This window comes from Anomalospiza imberbis, chromosome Z (assembly GCF_031753505.1).
Source record: "Anomalospiza imberbis isolate Cuckoo-Finch-1a 21T00152 chromosome Z, ASM3175350v1, whole genome shotgun sequence".
NCBI lineage: Eukaryota > Metazoa > Chordata > Aves > Passeriformes > Viduidae > Anomalospiza > Anomalospiza imberbis.
In genome coordinates, this window is record NC_089721.1 from 58257919 (window position 1) to 58273095 (window position 15177).

Sequence of the window (15177 nt, forward strand, 5' to 3'; positions counted from 1 at the left end):
CACACTCTCTTCTAATGTGTAGTGCTTTGTGTAACTGCAGTATGATGAAATATACCTATGTCTTTTACACTGTCATTTCTGCAAAAATCCCAGGAGGTGATGTATAATTAGTAAGACATTGGCCTTTCTATATCAAGGTGTCAAGAGAAGTTTCCCTGACTGTGAATGGGTTCTTGCCTGAGGATGGAAGTGGCTGTATTGTGGGCATTGAAGATCTTCCAGAGCAGGAGAGTGTGTGTGTTGCTACAGCAGCTGGAGACATCCTATTGTGCAATCTGAGCACGGAACAGGTAACATGCCATGAAATACTCAACAGTACTAAGGAAATTCAGAGGAGAGAGTAACACTTAGGATTTCTTTAGTGGTCAGTTGTACGCTTATTGCATACTGAGCTGTGGCTGGTCTCCATTCTCTTGGCAGCCAAGCTGTTTTTTGTGGTAGCCCTGGGAATGATGAAAGGCAGAATATATACTCTGTAAAAGAACTGGAATTGAAATGATGGTTTACCTGTCCACAGCCTGGGTCTTCTAAGTTGCTGGGCTTCCAGGAGCAAAGGATCTGCTGGAGAGTCTTACAGAAACAGGATATTGCTGAGACTAGGTACACAATAAAGTAATCCATTCATAATCCACTGTATAGCTACCATTCTGTTATCAGTTGATACACATTGGCATGACTTAGGATATGGCAGAAACCGAGATACTACTTTCTGTTCCTTCCTCGCTGTCAGATTTGTATCATCTTTAGCAAGACACTTAACACCACAACAGCACCCTCTGAAATCTGAATCAGCTCCCACAGTACCAGTCCAACAGTGCAGGTTTAAGTGGGCATGAGATGATAGTGGTCTGTCTGGGTTAGCTGTAAAATTGTGGTTATTTGCAGCCTGTCTGTTTTGGTTCATGTTTGCATTTGATTTGCAGGTACCACTTAAATATGCAGTTAGCTGTATCTGAAGAATGTGTCCTGTATTGCAACTTAGAACATGTCATGAGGGAATAGAAATTAACAGAGCTTGTGATGCAGGAGACTTTTTTGCAGTGATAGTTGTGTCAGAGAGCAGGTTTAACTTCAGATTCTTTATTTTGTGGGGTTTTGGCTTACTTTTCTGGTTTTTTGCTTTACTTTCCAGTCTTCTTTTGGTGCAGTCTGGGCACCAAGAAAGAGGTCTGGAAGATTCCTCTGCTTATTCTGAAACCCTCTCTATGGGAGTGATAGTTGCTGTTGACAGGTGCCCAGTCTCACTTTTCTTCCCTGTAAAGATTGTGACACCAGAGCCTAATTCCTTGAACGGCATCATCTCACAAGTGGTGTATTTGTTCTTATGTTCCATGCCTTTTGCAAATCAGGGTAACCATGCATAACAAAAGTTCTCTGCCTACTGCTATTACTTGCTCATGACTAGCCCAATTTTCCATAAACTTTGACATTGGTGCAGGTATGTACAGTTGTCAAGTTCAGCATACACAGGCAGTCAAGAGTTTACCTGTGTGTTGGAACTCTCTAGGAATTCTCACAAATCATTGTGTCTGTGTTTTGTTACTGAAGAATATTTACCAGTGTAATGACAGGCCCTATCAGGCCATATGGGTTTGCAGAATAAAGCTCTTTCTAAAATGGTGTATGGTATAATGTGCATTACCTGGGCTGTCATTCATAAACATTCTGGAACCATTTTTAGTCATAAATGTGTCTTTTGTTTTGTCCAACACAAAGTGTGAAGGTAGTCTTTTGATTTTTTTTTTTTAAGTAGGAGGCAATTTTCTTTTCCCTTGGTCACTGTTTGCTTTTGAGCTGGGATAGTGCTGCACTCATTTTCCTGTGATCTTATTTTGGTCTTGCAGGTGGAATGTGTTGGAAGTGTGGACAGCGGTCTGAGTGTGATGAGCTGGAGTCCTGACCAAGAGCTTGTTTTGCTTGTAACAGGTATCAACAGCAGCCTGTAAGCTTTCTGCTGTAGGAGTGAAAATCTCTATGGCCAAAGCACAAAACATAACCAAGATTGAGAGAGAGGACAAAAAAGTTACAAAACTGGGACTAGGACTTGAAGTGGAAAAAAATTCTACCAGATCCTATATGTTAGATTCCATTTCATGGTTCATAAGCTGTTTCGGAGATCCAAGCAGAAATTGGTTAGGCCCAAAAAGCTGCTTTGTGGAAGAGTTTTTAGTCCTTAAAATCTTCCCAGGGAGTACATTTGATCTTGCCTCAAAAATATAAAGACTCCTTTGTATCACCATTTGGCTTCTTCATAACAAAAACTGTTTCTTGGCCTTTGGTATGAAATCTATGTGTCACAGGCCCTGATTAACTACAGGTGTGACTCATCTAGAAAATAAAATTAGCTTCAGACAAAACAGAATCATAGAGTGCTTGAGACTGAAAGGAAACTGGAGATTGCCTATTCCAACCACCTTGATCAATGTGTGTTACCTAGAGCAGGTTGTTTGGGGATTTCGCCCAGTTAATTTGAGACCCCACAACCCTCTGGGCATCCTGTTTCTATCTGTTACCACCCTCAGAGTAAAAAAAAAAAAACCTTTTCTTAGGTTTTAAGGGAATTTTCTGTATTTTAGTTTGTGCCCATTGCCTCCTGTGTTATCCCTCAGCACTGCAAACCATGTGGCTGTGTTTGTTTACTGTACCCCACCTCCCACACAATATATTTATACATGCTGATGAGATTCCCCTGAAGCCTTCTCTCCAGGGTAGTCTGGCTTGTCTCAGCCTCCACTCATGCGACACATTTTTCAATCATCGTTTTGACCCTTTGCAAGATTCACTCCAGTATGTCCTTGTCTGTCTTGCACTAGGAAGCCCAGAAATGGATTCGGCATTCCATGTGTCTCACCAGCACTGAGTAGAGGAGCAAGATCACCTCCCATAACCTGCTGGCAGCACTCCTAATGCAGACAGGATGCTGTTGTTCACCTGTGCAGCAGGGCATACTGCTAGCTAGTTCAGCTTGGAGCCTCAGGAAGCATAGTTAATTGTTTTTTGCCAAGCTGCTCTCCAGCCACTTGATTCCCAGTCTGTCTTAGTTCCTGAGATTATTATTTTCCATATGCAGGACTTTTTTTTCTTGTTGAGCTTTGTGAAGTTCTGGGCAGCCCATCTTGCCTACATGACAGGGTCCCTGTGGACAGCAGCACAACCTTCTGCTGTACCTGCTGCTTCTCTCAGTTCTGTGTCATCTACAAACTTGCAAAGGGTCCTATTCTCTGTTTCATTAAGGCTGATGTTAATCATGGCCCCTAGTGTCTAGGGGCTTGCCAGTGACTGACCTTGAGCTGCACTTACTGACAGTGCTAGCAGGCTTTTGAGCTTGGCAGTTCCATCTGGTTCTCACTGTCCTTTTATCTATCCCGTACTTCATGGATTTGTCCATGATGATGTGGCACACAGCCTCAAATGCCTTATTAGAGTCAAGATAAATGAAATCCACTGTTCTCCCTATATCCACAATCTGGTCATCTCATTGTAGGAGGTTATCAGGATGGTATGATATCCTCTTCATAAATCTGTGGTGACTGTTCCCAGTCACCTTCTAGTCCTTCATATCTCCAGAGAAAAGGAACCAGTTATTTGTTTGGAACATGGAAAAACTTACTAAGGTTAGGCCAGGAAGCATATATTTGAGGAGAAAAGCTTGAAAGTGTTCTGTTCCAATTTGAGGTTTCATGCTTTGAAGGATATGTTCTCTCTAGTACCATGTTTTCTGTATTCAGGTCCATGACAGAGCAATAGGAGCACACAGGAGAACACTTGAGTTTTTATTTGCTGCAGATACCATTACCAGTACTGTATTTAATATCTGCCTTGCAGGTCAGCAGACACTCATCATGATGACAAGGGATTTTGAACCAATTACTGAGAAGCAAATCCACCAAGATGGGTTTGGAGAAGGTGAGAGGTGCACTGAAATGAAGGTGCCCTAGCTGATGTAATTGATACGTTGTAAGCACGTGGAAAGTAAGGAAATGGAGCTGAGCACTTCGAGGCCCCAGGAGACATTTTATTTAGACAGTAATGCTGCTGGACAGCTGAAGGGTAAATTCAATGTTGTTACTTGTCAGCATAAATTTAAGTAAGTTCCATGTACCAAAGAACTTCCTAGACTACATAACTTCCCAGCAGGTTTTTAGAATAAAATCTGGGGAGAAAATGTGTCACCGTTGAGTCAGAAACAGGAGTGAGTTGACACAAACTCTAGCTCTCTTCAGCAGGCCAATACAAGTTTTAGTAGAAACCCATTCTTTTTGTACACCATTCCAGTACAGGTGGACCTGATTGGTCATTTAATCAACACCCTGTCACCACTGGCTAATTAAGAAGACGCCCTTTGGTAAACATCTTATGAGAAAATAACTGTTCAAAACACCAGCTGCAAGATTGTTCTAATTCTTTCTCTCAGCCTTCTCAAAACTCCCTCAGAACAGTTCCTGGGAAAGTTTATTTGGCTTTCTCTCTCTGACCAGACTGTAGCATCCACAAAGGTGTGGGTTTTTTGAGGCTGTGGTTGTGTACATAGTGCACAGTAGTTAAGGTATTATGTGTAAATCTTCCACTACAAGGATTATTTCTTCTTCAGGAAAGTTTGTTGCTCTTGGCTGGGGTAAAAAGGAGACACAGTTCCATGGATCAGAAGGGAAACAGGCAGCACATCGCAAACAGACGGTATTATACTGCTTTTTTTGTGTCAAGCCGATGCTCTCTCAGGGAAAACATGCATAAAGGGAGTTTCTATTACTCCTGTGATGCTGATTTGCCACCACCTTTCTGGTAGTTCTCTTCATATGTGTTTCTGTTGTCTGAAATCACACATTTTTATCTTTCTTTGAATTCAAGCAAGCATCAGAGAGTACTTACTTTTCAAAGAGAGCTCAAAGTAAGATTTGCAGCCTTTCCAGCATTTATCTTGAGCAAATCTCAATTCACCATGTGTCCAGCTTATGCACTGCTGTCTGTAAGTGGAGACCCCGGTGGATGGGAAGGATAGTGTGTGGTCATGTGAAGAGACAGTCATATGCAGTTGGAGGAGGAACAGAGTGAATTAAATAGTTTTAATTCTAGTGTTTCCTAAAACAACATTATGAATAGTGAGTTTTTAACTTACTAGACTTGACACTTTTTAATGGATGGATTTCATCCTAAGGCCCTTGAAAAAGCAGTCTGTTTAGACAAAGACAGCAGTTGCCTTCCCAAGCTTTGATGCAACTTTCTTTTGTGTGACTTCAGGAAGTGTTACCAGCATCAGCCTGGGATGATGGCAGGCCTCGGGTGACGTGGAGAGGAGACGGGCAGTTTGTTGCAGTGAGTGCTGTCTGTCCAGAGACAGGTATGGCACCCCATTTCTTTGAAATACCAGCCTGTGTAAAGGGCTTCTTAAGCAGAATCTAGGTAAGGCAAGGATGTTTGTGATCAGTTGACCACTTAAAGGGAGGGTGAGTTGAGCAATTTCCGCGCCCTTTTCTCTGCTCTGATGTTTTCAGAGCCATTTTATAGACATGATATTTTGAATACTTTCTTTGTGGTTTGGTTTTCAGTTCATTGAGATGCCAGGAGGGAGTACTACTTTGCAGATACTATCTGAACTATTTCTTTCACCTACTTAAGCTTTAAACAATACCTGATAGGCTCTCAATACCAAATAGATTAATATGTTTGGGTTCATATACCCGCTGTCCCTTATATTAGAGTTTAGCCTTGCACACCTTTTTGTTGATACTGGTGATACTTTTCCCTTGGTTTTGCCCTGAAGTTAAAGAAGTGATGAGCATATGCATTACTTCTAAGACTGTAACTGATGTTTTCCTTGATAAATACTACTTTCTGATCAGTTTAAATGTATTGTTTAACATAATGAACTGCATCAAACCGCACTGCTCTTCCACTTGTTTGGATTTTTACCTTCAGTACTTCAGATTAGGGAGGATTGTAAATTTATAGCAAGATTTTAACATTTCTATGGTGAAAGCTGGAGCGAGAAATGATTATAACTGAACTACATCAGACTGAAATTCCTAACACAGTTCTTTTAGTCACTTGGTTTCTATTGGAGAACTGCCTGACACAGAATAAATTCTTAGCCCTTAAGGTGTACAAGAGAAATCTCCTTTTTACACATGTGCATCAAAATTTGCTCTTCTACTCTCATAACATTAGGAAAGTCTCTTCCCAGTTTTCTTAGACCTTTGTCTCATTGCTCTCTCAATCTGTAGGTGCTCGGAAGGTCCGGGTATGGAGCAGAGAGCTTGTGCTGCAGTCAACAAGTGAGCCTATCTCAGGATTAGAACAAGCATTGTCCTGGAAGTGAGTAGTACTGCAGTGTGCATGCTGACAGCAGTGGTGCTTGTTATTCCCTGGTCACAGTCTTTGATCAGCATAATTTTAATTTCTTCAACATTTTGTTTTTTCCCAAAATTTGAAGAAAGTTGCCTTCTGATTCAGCATGAGGAAGAGTAGCCCTTTAAACCCTGGAAATCTTAATACTTGCATCACAAATGGGAAGAAGGGATTGAGTCTCTACATAGAGTCAGTGTCAAGTGGGTTTGGGCTGAGCTGTATAAAAAGAAATATTACAGGTTCCTTTCCTAGTACTGACATTTATTGGGTCACCTGTGGGTAACATAAGCTCTGATCTGTGCTGGATCTATGACTGACTGAACAGTGCTGAGGAAAATACATCCTCTGCTGCCTTTTTCTTCATATCACTGGAAAAAATGTGAGATGACTGGGGTTTAGAATGACAGTGAGTGATTGTGTGAGCAATGAATTTTCATTTGGCTTTTTTAAGGCCCTCGGGAAACCTGATAGCATCTACACAAGAAAAACCCAACAGACATGATGTAGTGTTTTTGGAAAAGAATGGACTTCTTCATGGAGAGTTCACCCTCCCTTTCCAGAAGGGGCAGGTCAAAGTAAGTTCCTTGTCTGGGCTTCTTTGATGAGAGTGTAATGGACATAAGGACTAGATCTCTTCCAAATTCTAGGAAGAGGTTTTTCACCTAATACTTCATGCTTATCCTAATGAGAGAAGTGACCTGAAAAGAGAACAATGAAGAAGCCTGTGGAGAAGATGCAATGCCCTCTGCAAGCCTGTAGTACAAAGACATGTAGTAAAGGATGATTGTAGCCCTGGGGTACTTCTGTGCTCTATATACTTTACACTAGGCAAATGATTCAAAAATACTTTTCAGCATGTCAGCCATTGCAAGAGTGAGGTTTTATACTCGTATTATCCCAAATAAGTGAGAAGCTATTGCTAGGACATTACTTCAGCTTCTGTGCTTGGATGCTGAGAGGTCTTTTGGCAGATGCTTAACTCAGTGTCAAGGAAAGCAAAGAGAAGGCTGCTGTCATTTTTGTGTCCTCTTCATCTGTGGTCTTCTCAGGATGCCTAGTCAGGAGCTTTGCAAAACACAAGGGCTCTGTAGATTAGCCGATGTACCTTTTGTTGTTGGAGCACCTCCTGGTCTTGTAAACTTTCTGGGAGCAAGAATATCAGCAAGAGCCATGTTTGTTTCTGCAGGTTAACGAAATGCTTTGGAATGCAGATTCTACAGTCCTGGCTATATGGCTGGAAGACCTGAAGGTGGAAAACTCCAACCCAAACACTTATGGTGAGAGCACTCCATGAGGCTCTGGCTCTTAACGCTTGCCTGCAAATGTCATTAGCAGTAGGTACTTACCTGCAGGGTAGGAGACACTGTGGAGGCTTGCCAGTGGCTTTGAGACTGCTGTGCTGGTGTCATGGTTTAACCACAGACAGCAGCCACGCCCCACAGAGTCACTTGCCCACTTCCCCACCAGCAAGATTGGGGAGAGAATCAGGAGGGTAAAAGCTGGAAAACTCATGGGTTGAGATAGTAATGGTTTACTATGAAAAAGAAAAAGGCATGCATGCCATAAAAAGCAAAGCAATTAATTAATTCACCACTTCCTGTGGGCAGGCAGGTGTTCAGCCATCTCCAGGACAGCAGGGCCCCACCATGTGTAATGGTTACTTGGGAAGAAAAATGCTGTCACTCCAAATATCCCGCTCTTCCTCATTCTTCCTCTCACTTTATATATGAACATGATGTCATGTGGTCTGAAATATCTCTTTAATCAGCTGGGGTCACCTGTCTTGTCTGTGTGCCCTCCTGACCTGTGCATCTCCAGGTTCCTTGCCAGTTTGGCAGTACATAAAGCAGAAAAGACCATGACTCTCTGTAAGCCCTGCTCAGCAATAACTGAAACATCACTTATCCACACTGTTCAGCACAACTCCAAAACCCAATCCCATACTTGGTACTGTGAAGAAAATTAACTACCACAGCCAAAAACAGCTCAGCTGGTGAGGAAGAACTGGTAGATCAGCCTGAGTTTGAAGCATCTTCCAGGCTGCTGTAACTGTAAATGGTACAAATGAAATAGTAAAGGTCTGAGCCCTTCATTAAACAAGGGTACTTGTTTAAAGGGTCTCACAAGAGTAGCTCAGTGAATTTTAGGATTGACTTTTGCACAGTGTATTGTTTTCTTGTGCTGTATGTTGTATGACACAGTTCATGGGCTGAAGACTAGAACTGTTGTTTTAATTGCACTTAACCCACCTGTCTAAGGGCAGTGGTGGTTGGGAGGGAGTGTTTGAGCTGAGTCTCAAATACTAGTCTGTAGTAACTATTTGTTTTTCTGCAGTTCAGCTGTGGACCACAGGGAACTATCACTGGTACCTAAAGCAAAGTCTACACTTCGGTAGCTTGGAGGAAAATCAGTTGGTGTCACTGCTATGGGACCGAGAGAACCTGTACAGACTACATATACTCTGCCAGGGCTGGCATTACCTCTTCTACGACTGGCACTGGACCACAGACCATGGGCTGGGGGAGAATAGTCAACATATGGCAAATGTGGCTGTTATAGATGGAGGTAAGCAGTGGGACAGCTTTCCAGCTCTGGGGTCTGAAAAGGTGGGGTAGCCTTTTGTATTCAGTTCTTCTTTTAGTTGTTTCTACAACACTTTTAGGGAGGGATCCATGTAATTGATAGATGCTTGAGGGTTAGCTCAATGAGGACACCACTAAGAGCACACCAACAATTTTCCTGTAACATTATTTCTGCTTCCAATAAAGAATCCAAGAAGAGCTTCATTAACATTTGGACTGGGGTTCATCTTGGATTTTCTTCTCTTTTCTTCCACAGATAAAGTGCTTGTCACAGCCTTCCAGCATGCTGTGGTGCCTCCACCCATGTGTACCTATGAGCTCCAGCTCCAACAGGCAGTTAATCAGGTTGCATTTCACACAGATCCCAAACATAGTGGGGACATGGCTGTCCTGGATGCTGATAACAGGATCTCTGTGTACAGATACGGTGAGAGCATGTTGCAACCCCGTTAAAAGAAACCCTGTGTTCCTGAGAACAATACCTTGGGAGACTAGTAAGGTCACTTAAATCTTTACACAAGACATACTTGGTTTAAGTGTGAGTTCAAGCTCTGCTCTCATTTCCAGTAGTCTGAGCGACATAGAAGCGTTTTGGTGGTGCATTGACTTTGTGAGAAGACAGTGTTTGGCAACTGACTATGTAATTGTGCTGGTTTTTCTGCTTAGTTTCAGCTTGAGTGCAGCACATGGTGTCTTGCATAAGCTGCTTTGATGGCATGATGCTGACTGTCACTGGGAAGTGTCTGAGAACCTGTCTGGGGCACCCAGCACTTCCCAAAGCAGTTCTGTATGCAGTGTGCTGTGAGGAAACAGCTGTTTTGTACTGCAGTGTTGGAGTGTGACTGCCTTCCTCAAAGTGACTGTTAATGGGAATTACGTTTTGGCTGTACAAGTAGGGATGGCATTTTCTGACTTTTTTAATACTTCCATGAAGCATCTATTTTTTGAGAAGATTGAAGATGGAAGGGGCTCTGTTGGGTGGCTCTATAAACTCTGCTTTGTTCTGCTTTGTGTTTGCTAGGTCAGAGAACAGTGAATGACCCTTCTGTCAAGTTTGGAGCTGTGGGAGGAAATGGCTTTAAAGCAGCTGTGGAAACACCATACCTGGATAAAACCTACAGGTAATATAGAACAACTACAGCTGTAGAGGGGAGAAGAGGGTTGTACCTGACTGGATGCTTTAGAGGTCACAGCTCTTACCACTTTTCTCAAGATTTTCAAGAGGCTGTCAGATAAAATGGTTTTATTTTGTTGACAGTGTGTCTGCAACTAGTGCTGAGAAAGGCCCTTTACTATTGTCTCAATCTAGCAGAACCAGTGACTGTTAATGACAGCAGTGAGATATCTCTTCCTGTGCCTTCCTGTGCCTGGTGCACAAAGGAATGATGGTGCAGTGCCCAGGCCCATGATCACAACACAGAGAGCAACAGAGCTGCTTGCATAGCAGAGACAGTGATGAGGTTAAAAATCCCACCACGCCCTCTGTTTTTCCTAGAGATAGTTGGCATGGAAGCAGTGCAACCTAGGGAAAACAGATGGAGCTTCCTAGGAGCTTCCTAGGTCTCATCCTTTATCTTCAGCTTAGCCTATGGCAGGATTCATGCTTTGGGTATCTGTGTTTCTGCACTGGAACCTTCCCAGCCATGCTGTGTGTTTAAACAGCCAGGCTGTGCCTAGGAAGTCCTCTGCCTCTATAGTGAGGTGGCCTACTGAAATCAGGTTCTATTTGTGACCCAACTTCTCCTATTTTGTGACAGAGTTGATGTGAGCAGCAGCAGCAAAGTGGTGAATCCTCTGGGGCTCCAATTTCTCACCTGGCTGCCAGATGACAGCTTCCTGGTTGTTGGTCAAGGTCAGCATGCCGCTCAGTCTGTCCTTCATCATCTGACTGCAGTGCCTCACGTGGCTGGAGCTGAAGAAGAGTGCCTGAACTTACGGTACTAGAGATCTGTCAGGCTGAAGTCTGACAACATTTCCGGACAGTGACTAGAAGGAATTAAGTGTCATACTAGCCTGGAGGCCATGGGTTAAGGAATTTGGCTGTCTTCTGATGGGAGAACCAAACAGCTCATGAAGCTGCCTACTGGTCAGCATTTGCTTGTAGTCCTAATGCCTACACCCAGCCTGGCAAGGGTGCATGCTAAGCATGCCTGTATCAGTACCCGATGCCTCTGTTCCTTAGAATTCGAGGCCCTTGGGGCAGAGGGGATGGCACATGACACTGAATTCCTCCATTCCTTTGCCCACCATTATCAAGGTCCAGAAGGGGACCAGTAGCCATCGAAATTGCTCTCCTCCTCCTCACCTGCTGGTCTTTGTGGGGCCAGTTGAGCTAAAACCAGACACAAAAGAAAGCCACCTGGGGCGTAGAAATATGGTTCCCAAAGAGATCAGGAGAGCTGCTTCTGCAGCACTCACCCAGCAAAGACAGAATGATTTGCATGTGAACTGTAGAACAGAAAAAGAGGGGTGTGTTTGCAGAGTGCTGCAGTGCAGACAGTGACCAGCACAGTTAGGCAGATGCCTGTTGGCTGGAGTTGCTGGTGCTCTGCAATGCCACTGTCAGCTGACATAGGTGTGAGAAGACTGCAGGAGATCTTTACATGAACAAAGTATGTCCATGCTGGAAATGTGCATCTTTTCATCTGGCTAGAAGAAAGGCAGGAATGAGGTGTCTGTGCTTACGTGTTATCTGCTGTGACTTATGTTCTGTATTTCCTCTGTCTTGCATCAGGTTGTCAGTGCCTGTAGATGGAGAAGTGATCAGCCTGTATTGCAGCCCAGTGACCAAAACTGTAGCTCTGCAGCTGACTGATAGACAAATCCTAAAATACCTGTGGGGTAAGCTGGGCCCTATTAGAGTACTTGGTCTTAGGTGTAGTTGTTGCATCTCTTAAAAGGTTTACTGAGATTATTTGACTTTCTGGGACTTGAGTGACTCTTGCTGTGTAGCTGGAGCTGCTTTTATATTTCCTCTCCTCCCAGAAATGGGCTGAATGAAAATAGTGATTTGTGTCAGAATTCAATTAAAGGTAACTTTATGTATATACACATGAATATGTACATACAAAGTTCAGTGCTGACTGACTGCCACATCCATAGATCTTCTGTCTCATTCCATAGTGGAGTAAAGGCACTACTGAGCCCCTGGAAGTTACTACCTTCTTGTCTGCTGTGTCATGGATTTCTGTGCCAGCATTCCTCCCCTCTTTCAGATAGTGTGGCTTATTCCCAGTTCTGGTTTTCTTAAGATACGTGTGATGTGGTTTTAATGTCTGAGGTTTTGATTGGCTGGAAAACAATTAGATCTTCTTTGCTCCTTAGAGGCTTCTCCTCCAGTCCTTGAGCCCTGGCGGAGTAGCAGTAACTCTGCTGTTCAGTTCCCCTACCGTTGTGTGCAGACTTCCATCACGAGGATCAGTGGTGAAGTAAGTGAGACTGCAAGCAGATTACATTCCCTACTCAGTTTTTCTCTGTGCCAAAAGTACACCATGGTCTTCTGCCCAGGGCCCAGTTATACTTGTTCATGATGTTCTTCATAAGCCCTTTGCAGAGCTGAGAGCTTACCTTCCCTTGCCTTCTAGAGCATTTCTGGTGAATTGCAGTTAACACCTGATCACCCCATTCTATGAATACAACAAATAATTTCATTAAAGAGTGAGAAAATTAAAATTGGAGATTTCTAGCAGTTGCTACCGCACTCTTTTTCAAAGGACTGTTTTGCTTGGTTTTATCTGAACTTAACCTATTAGCAAATATGGCTGCACTGAGTTACTGCAGATGTTTTTCTGCTTCTGTTTTTCTTTTTCTGTTAGAGATGGTTTCTTCATAGTTACAACAGCTTAAAGAATGACCAGCTGTTTTGCTGGTATTTGAGGGGTTTACTTCCTTCAGTGTGCATCCAGCTGTAGGAAGCTGCTTTGCTCTGCTCTGTAGTGGAGCTTTACCTCTGGTATCCTAGACCATGTGCTGCTGAATAGAAGAGCCTAGATTTCTAGCATGGCTTCTGCTTCCATTTTGTGACTGTGCAGTTACAGGGTAGGCCAAGCTGGATTTTCAGCCAGCAGTGTTTAAAGATGTGTAAGTTTAAGTCCTCCTGAAAGAGAGGTTGGTTGATCTGCTGTTATCCAACAGCAGCTTCTTCTCTAAGTCACATGAGGTACTTGTTACCTAATTGTAAGGTACTTCAATCTAGTGCTTTTCAGTGTTGTGAAAGACTGGAGGTTGTAAAGCTGATAGCTCATAGTTGTCATTATTTTAATTGCAGGAGGTGATCTTGGGCCTCACAGATCGATGCCGTTTTTTTGTTAATGATATTGAGGTACAAAGCTTTTGCCCCTCGTTTCATGCCCTTTTCTTCTGCCAAAGGCAGCTTCTGTATTCTGGTCTAAACTTTGATAAACTTCATTTTTTTACAGGTTGCTTCTAACATCACATCATTCGCAACATACAATGAGTTTTTGTTGGTGACAACCAACTTGCACACCTGTCAGTGCTTCTGCTTGAAGAACTTGTCAGTGAAGGGTAAATATCAGCACTGGCTGCCTGTTGCTAACTTGTAGTATTTGTCTTGGAAATACAAGATGTCCCCATTTTTCACATCCAAACCTGCTGTATTTGGATATCTCAAAGGAAGTGTTAAAGAGATGAGAGTAAGAGAGCTGCTTTCAGAAAACTACCAGAGAGCAAGGAGCTCAGGGAACTGACTATATATCATGTGTTTTTCACGGAGAAAAAGAAGAGAATTTGTGCTGTACTTGACCCTTACACTGTTTCCAACAGCCTAGCCCTGCATTCTCTCCTTCCCTCCATATTCAAAAGAAGTCTGTGTGCTGTTTGAGGGTGTGTGGTAGGAAGGGGATCACTGTAGAAAGAGTTTCTGCTGGTGTCTGGCTATGAGAAGTGTGATGACTTTGGTAAAGGCAGGACAATAACTTACTGGTCCTTTTGCATCCTTCAGTGCTACTCTTATCTGGGCTGTTGAGCTTTGTCATCCTGTTGTGCAGAAGACACAGCTCTGCTTTGTGTACAGGTTCAGCAGTGATCAGCACTCAGCAAGTCCTATCAGGAATTGCTGAAGATGGCTGTTGTACTGGTGGCTTGGTTGGTCCAGTACAACCTTGCCTGGCTCCTACAACATGGGAGGTCCTAAATGGGGCACTGTGCTGCATGTGCCATGTATGCTGATAATGCATATGTCTTCAGCCCTCCAGGCTGGCCTGAGCAGTGCTGCTGCACCCAACATCGAGACCCTGCGCAAGGTCGAGCGAGGTTCACGTATCGTCACCGTCGTTCCCCAGGACACAAAGGTTGTGCTGCAGGTCAGTGCTCTGCCTGTGTCTGCTGACGTGCTATCAGGATGTGCAGGGGCCTGTAACAGTGGACACCTGGCCAACCTGCAAACAGTTTAGGCAGTGCTGCAAAGCTGGTAGTACTGCTCTACAGTGCTGCAGCACAGCAATTCACAAATCTCCAGGTGCCGGCTGGATGCAGAGGGATTTTGAGCATGCCTTTGAGAGTTAGGTTCAGTAGAGGTAGATAGGTATGTGCAGAACTGGGAAGGACTACTCAAGTTCCTAATGGCTGAGGTAGTGTAGTGCTACATATTGTGGCGTCTCATCATGAATCACTTCCTAGTATTTACTAGCAGCCCTACATTAGCCTTGGCACTTAGTTTTTTGCTGACTTCATTCTTCGGAACTGCCAGAGTTTCACAGAATGAAGGATGTAATTTGAGAGGCACCTTTGGAGGTGTAGAGTCCAACATCCTCCTCAGAGCGGGGCTAGCATGAAAACTTGATTGGGTTGCTCTGGGTCATGCCTAGTTGGCTAGAGTCCAACCTTCTAAGGAAGGAATGCTTCTGGACTGAGAGAATGTTCAGGCATTTTTCCACAGTTGTTGAAATTGCATGTCCTCTGAAGTGAGCAACCAGGCCTATGCACTTGCAAGTAGCAGAAAGGCCTAAGAAATTGGCCAGTCCTCACTTTTCCCACAATGTAGGCAGAGTAACTAAAGTAAGTAATTGTGTGGGTCTTGTGTTATAGATGCCAAGAGGAAATCTGGAGACCATACACCACCGTGCTCTGGTTCTTGCCCAGATTCAGAAGTGGCTAGACAAGTAAGTGATGCTGCTATATTCTTGTCTTCCCTCTTGCAGTCTGAGTTGTTAGAGGCTGACTGACCTGGAAAGGAGAGGGAGGCTAAACTCAGAGGAATTGACCTTGTTAGAGAGAACAAAACTGTTTCTAG

At 43.6% G+C, this 15177-nt stretch overlaps 1 protein-coding gene across 1 annotated transcript in view; it reads left to right on the forward strand.

Moving 5' to 3' along the window:
• The window catches only part of ELP1 (elongator acetyltransferase complex subunit 1), a 32920-nt gene that overhangs the window by 1133 nt on the left and 16610 nt on the right, over positions 1–15177 (forward strand). Inside the window, exons 2-19 of the mRNA XM_068176490.1 lie at positions 138–290; positions 1845–1926; positions 3826–3906; positions 4592–4677; positions 5239–5338; positions 6222–6312; positions 6797–6920; positions 7532–7622; positions 8680–8910; positions 9184–9354; positions 9949–10048; positions 10685–10864; positions 11662–11768; positions 12252–12355; positions 13195–13248; positions 13346–13451; positions 14133–14248; positions 14973–15046. Coding sequence (XP_068032591.1) covers positions 138–290; positions 1845–1926; positions 3826–3906; positions 4592–4677; positions 5239–5338; positions 6222–6312; positions 6797–6920; positions 7532–7622; positions 8680–8910; positions 9184–9354; positions 9949–10048; positions 10685–10864; positions 11662–11768; positions 12252–12355; positions 13195–13248; positions 13346–13451; positions 14133–14248; positions 14973–15046 — 2051 coding nt within the window. The remainder of the gene's footprint in view (positions 1–137; positions 291–1844; positions 1927–3825; positions 3907–4591; positions 4678–5238; positions 5339–6221; positions 6313–6796; positions 6921–7531; positions 7623–8679; positions 8911–9183; positions 9355–9948; positions 10049–10684; positions 10865–11661; positions 11769–12251; positions 12356–13194; positions 13249–13345; positions 13452–14132; positions 14249–14972; positions 15047–15177) is intronic.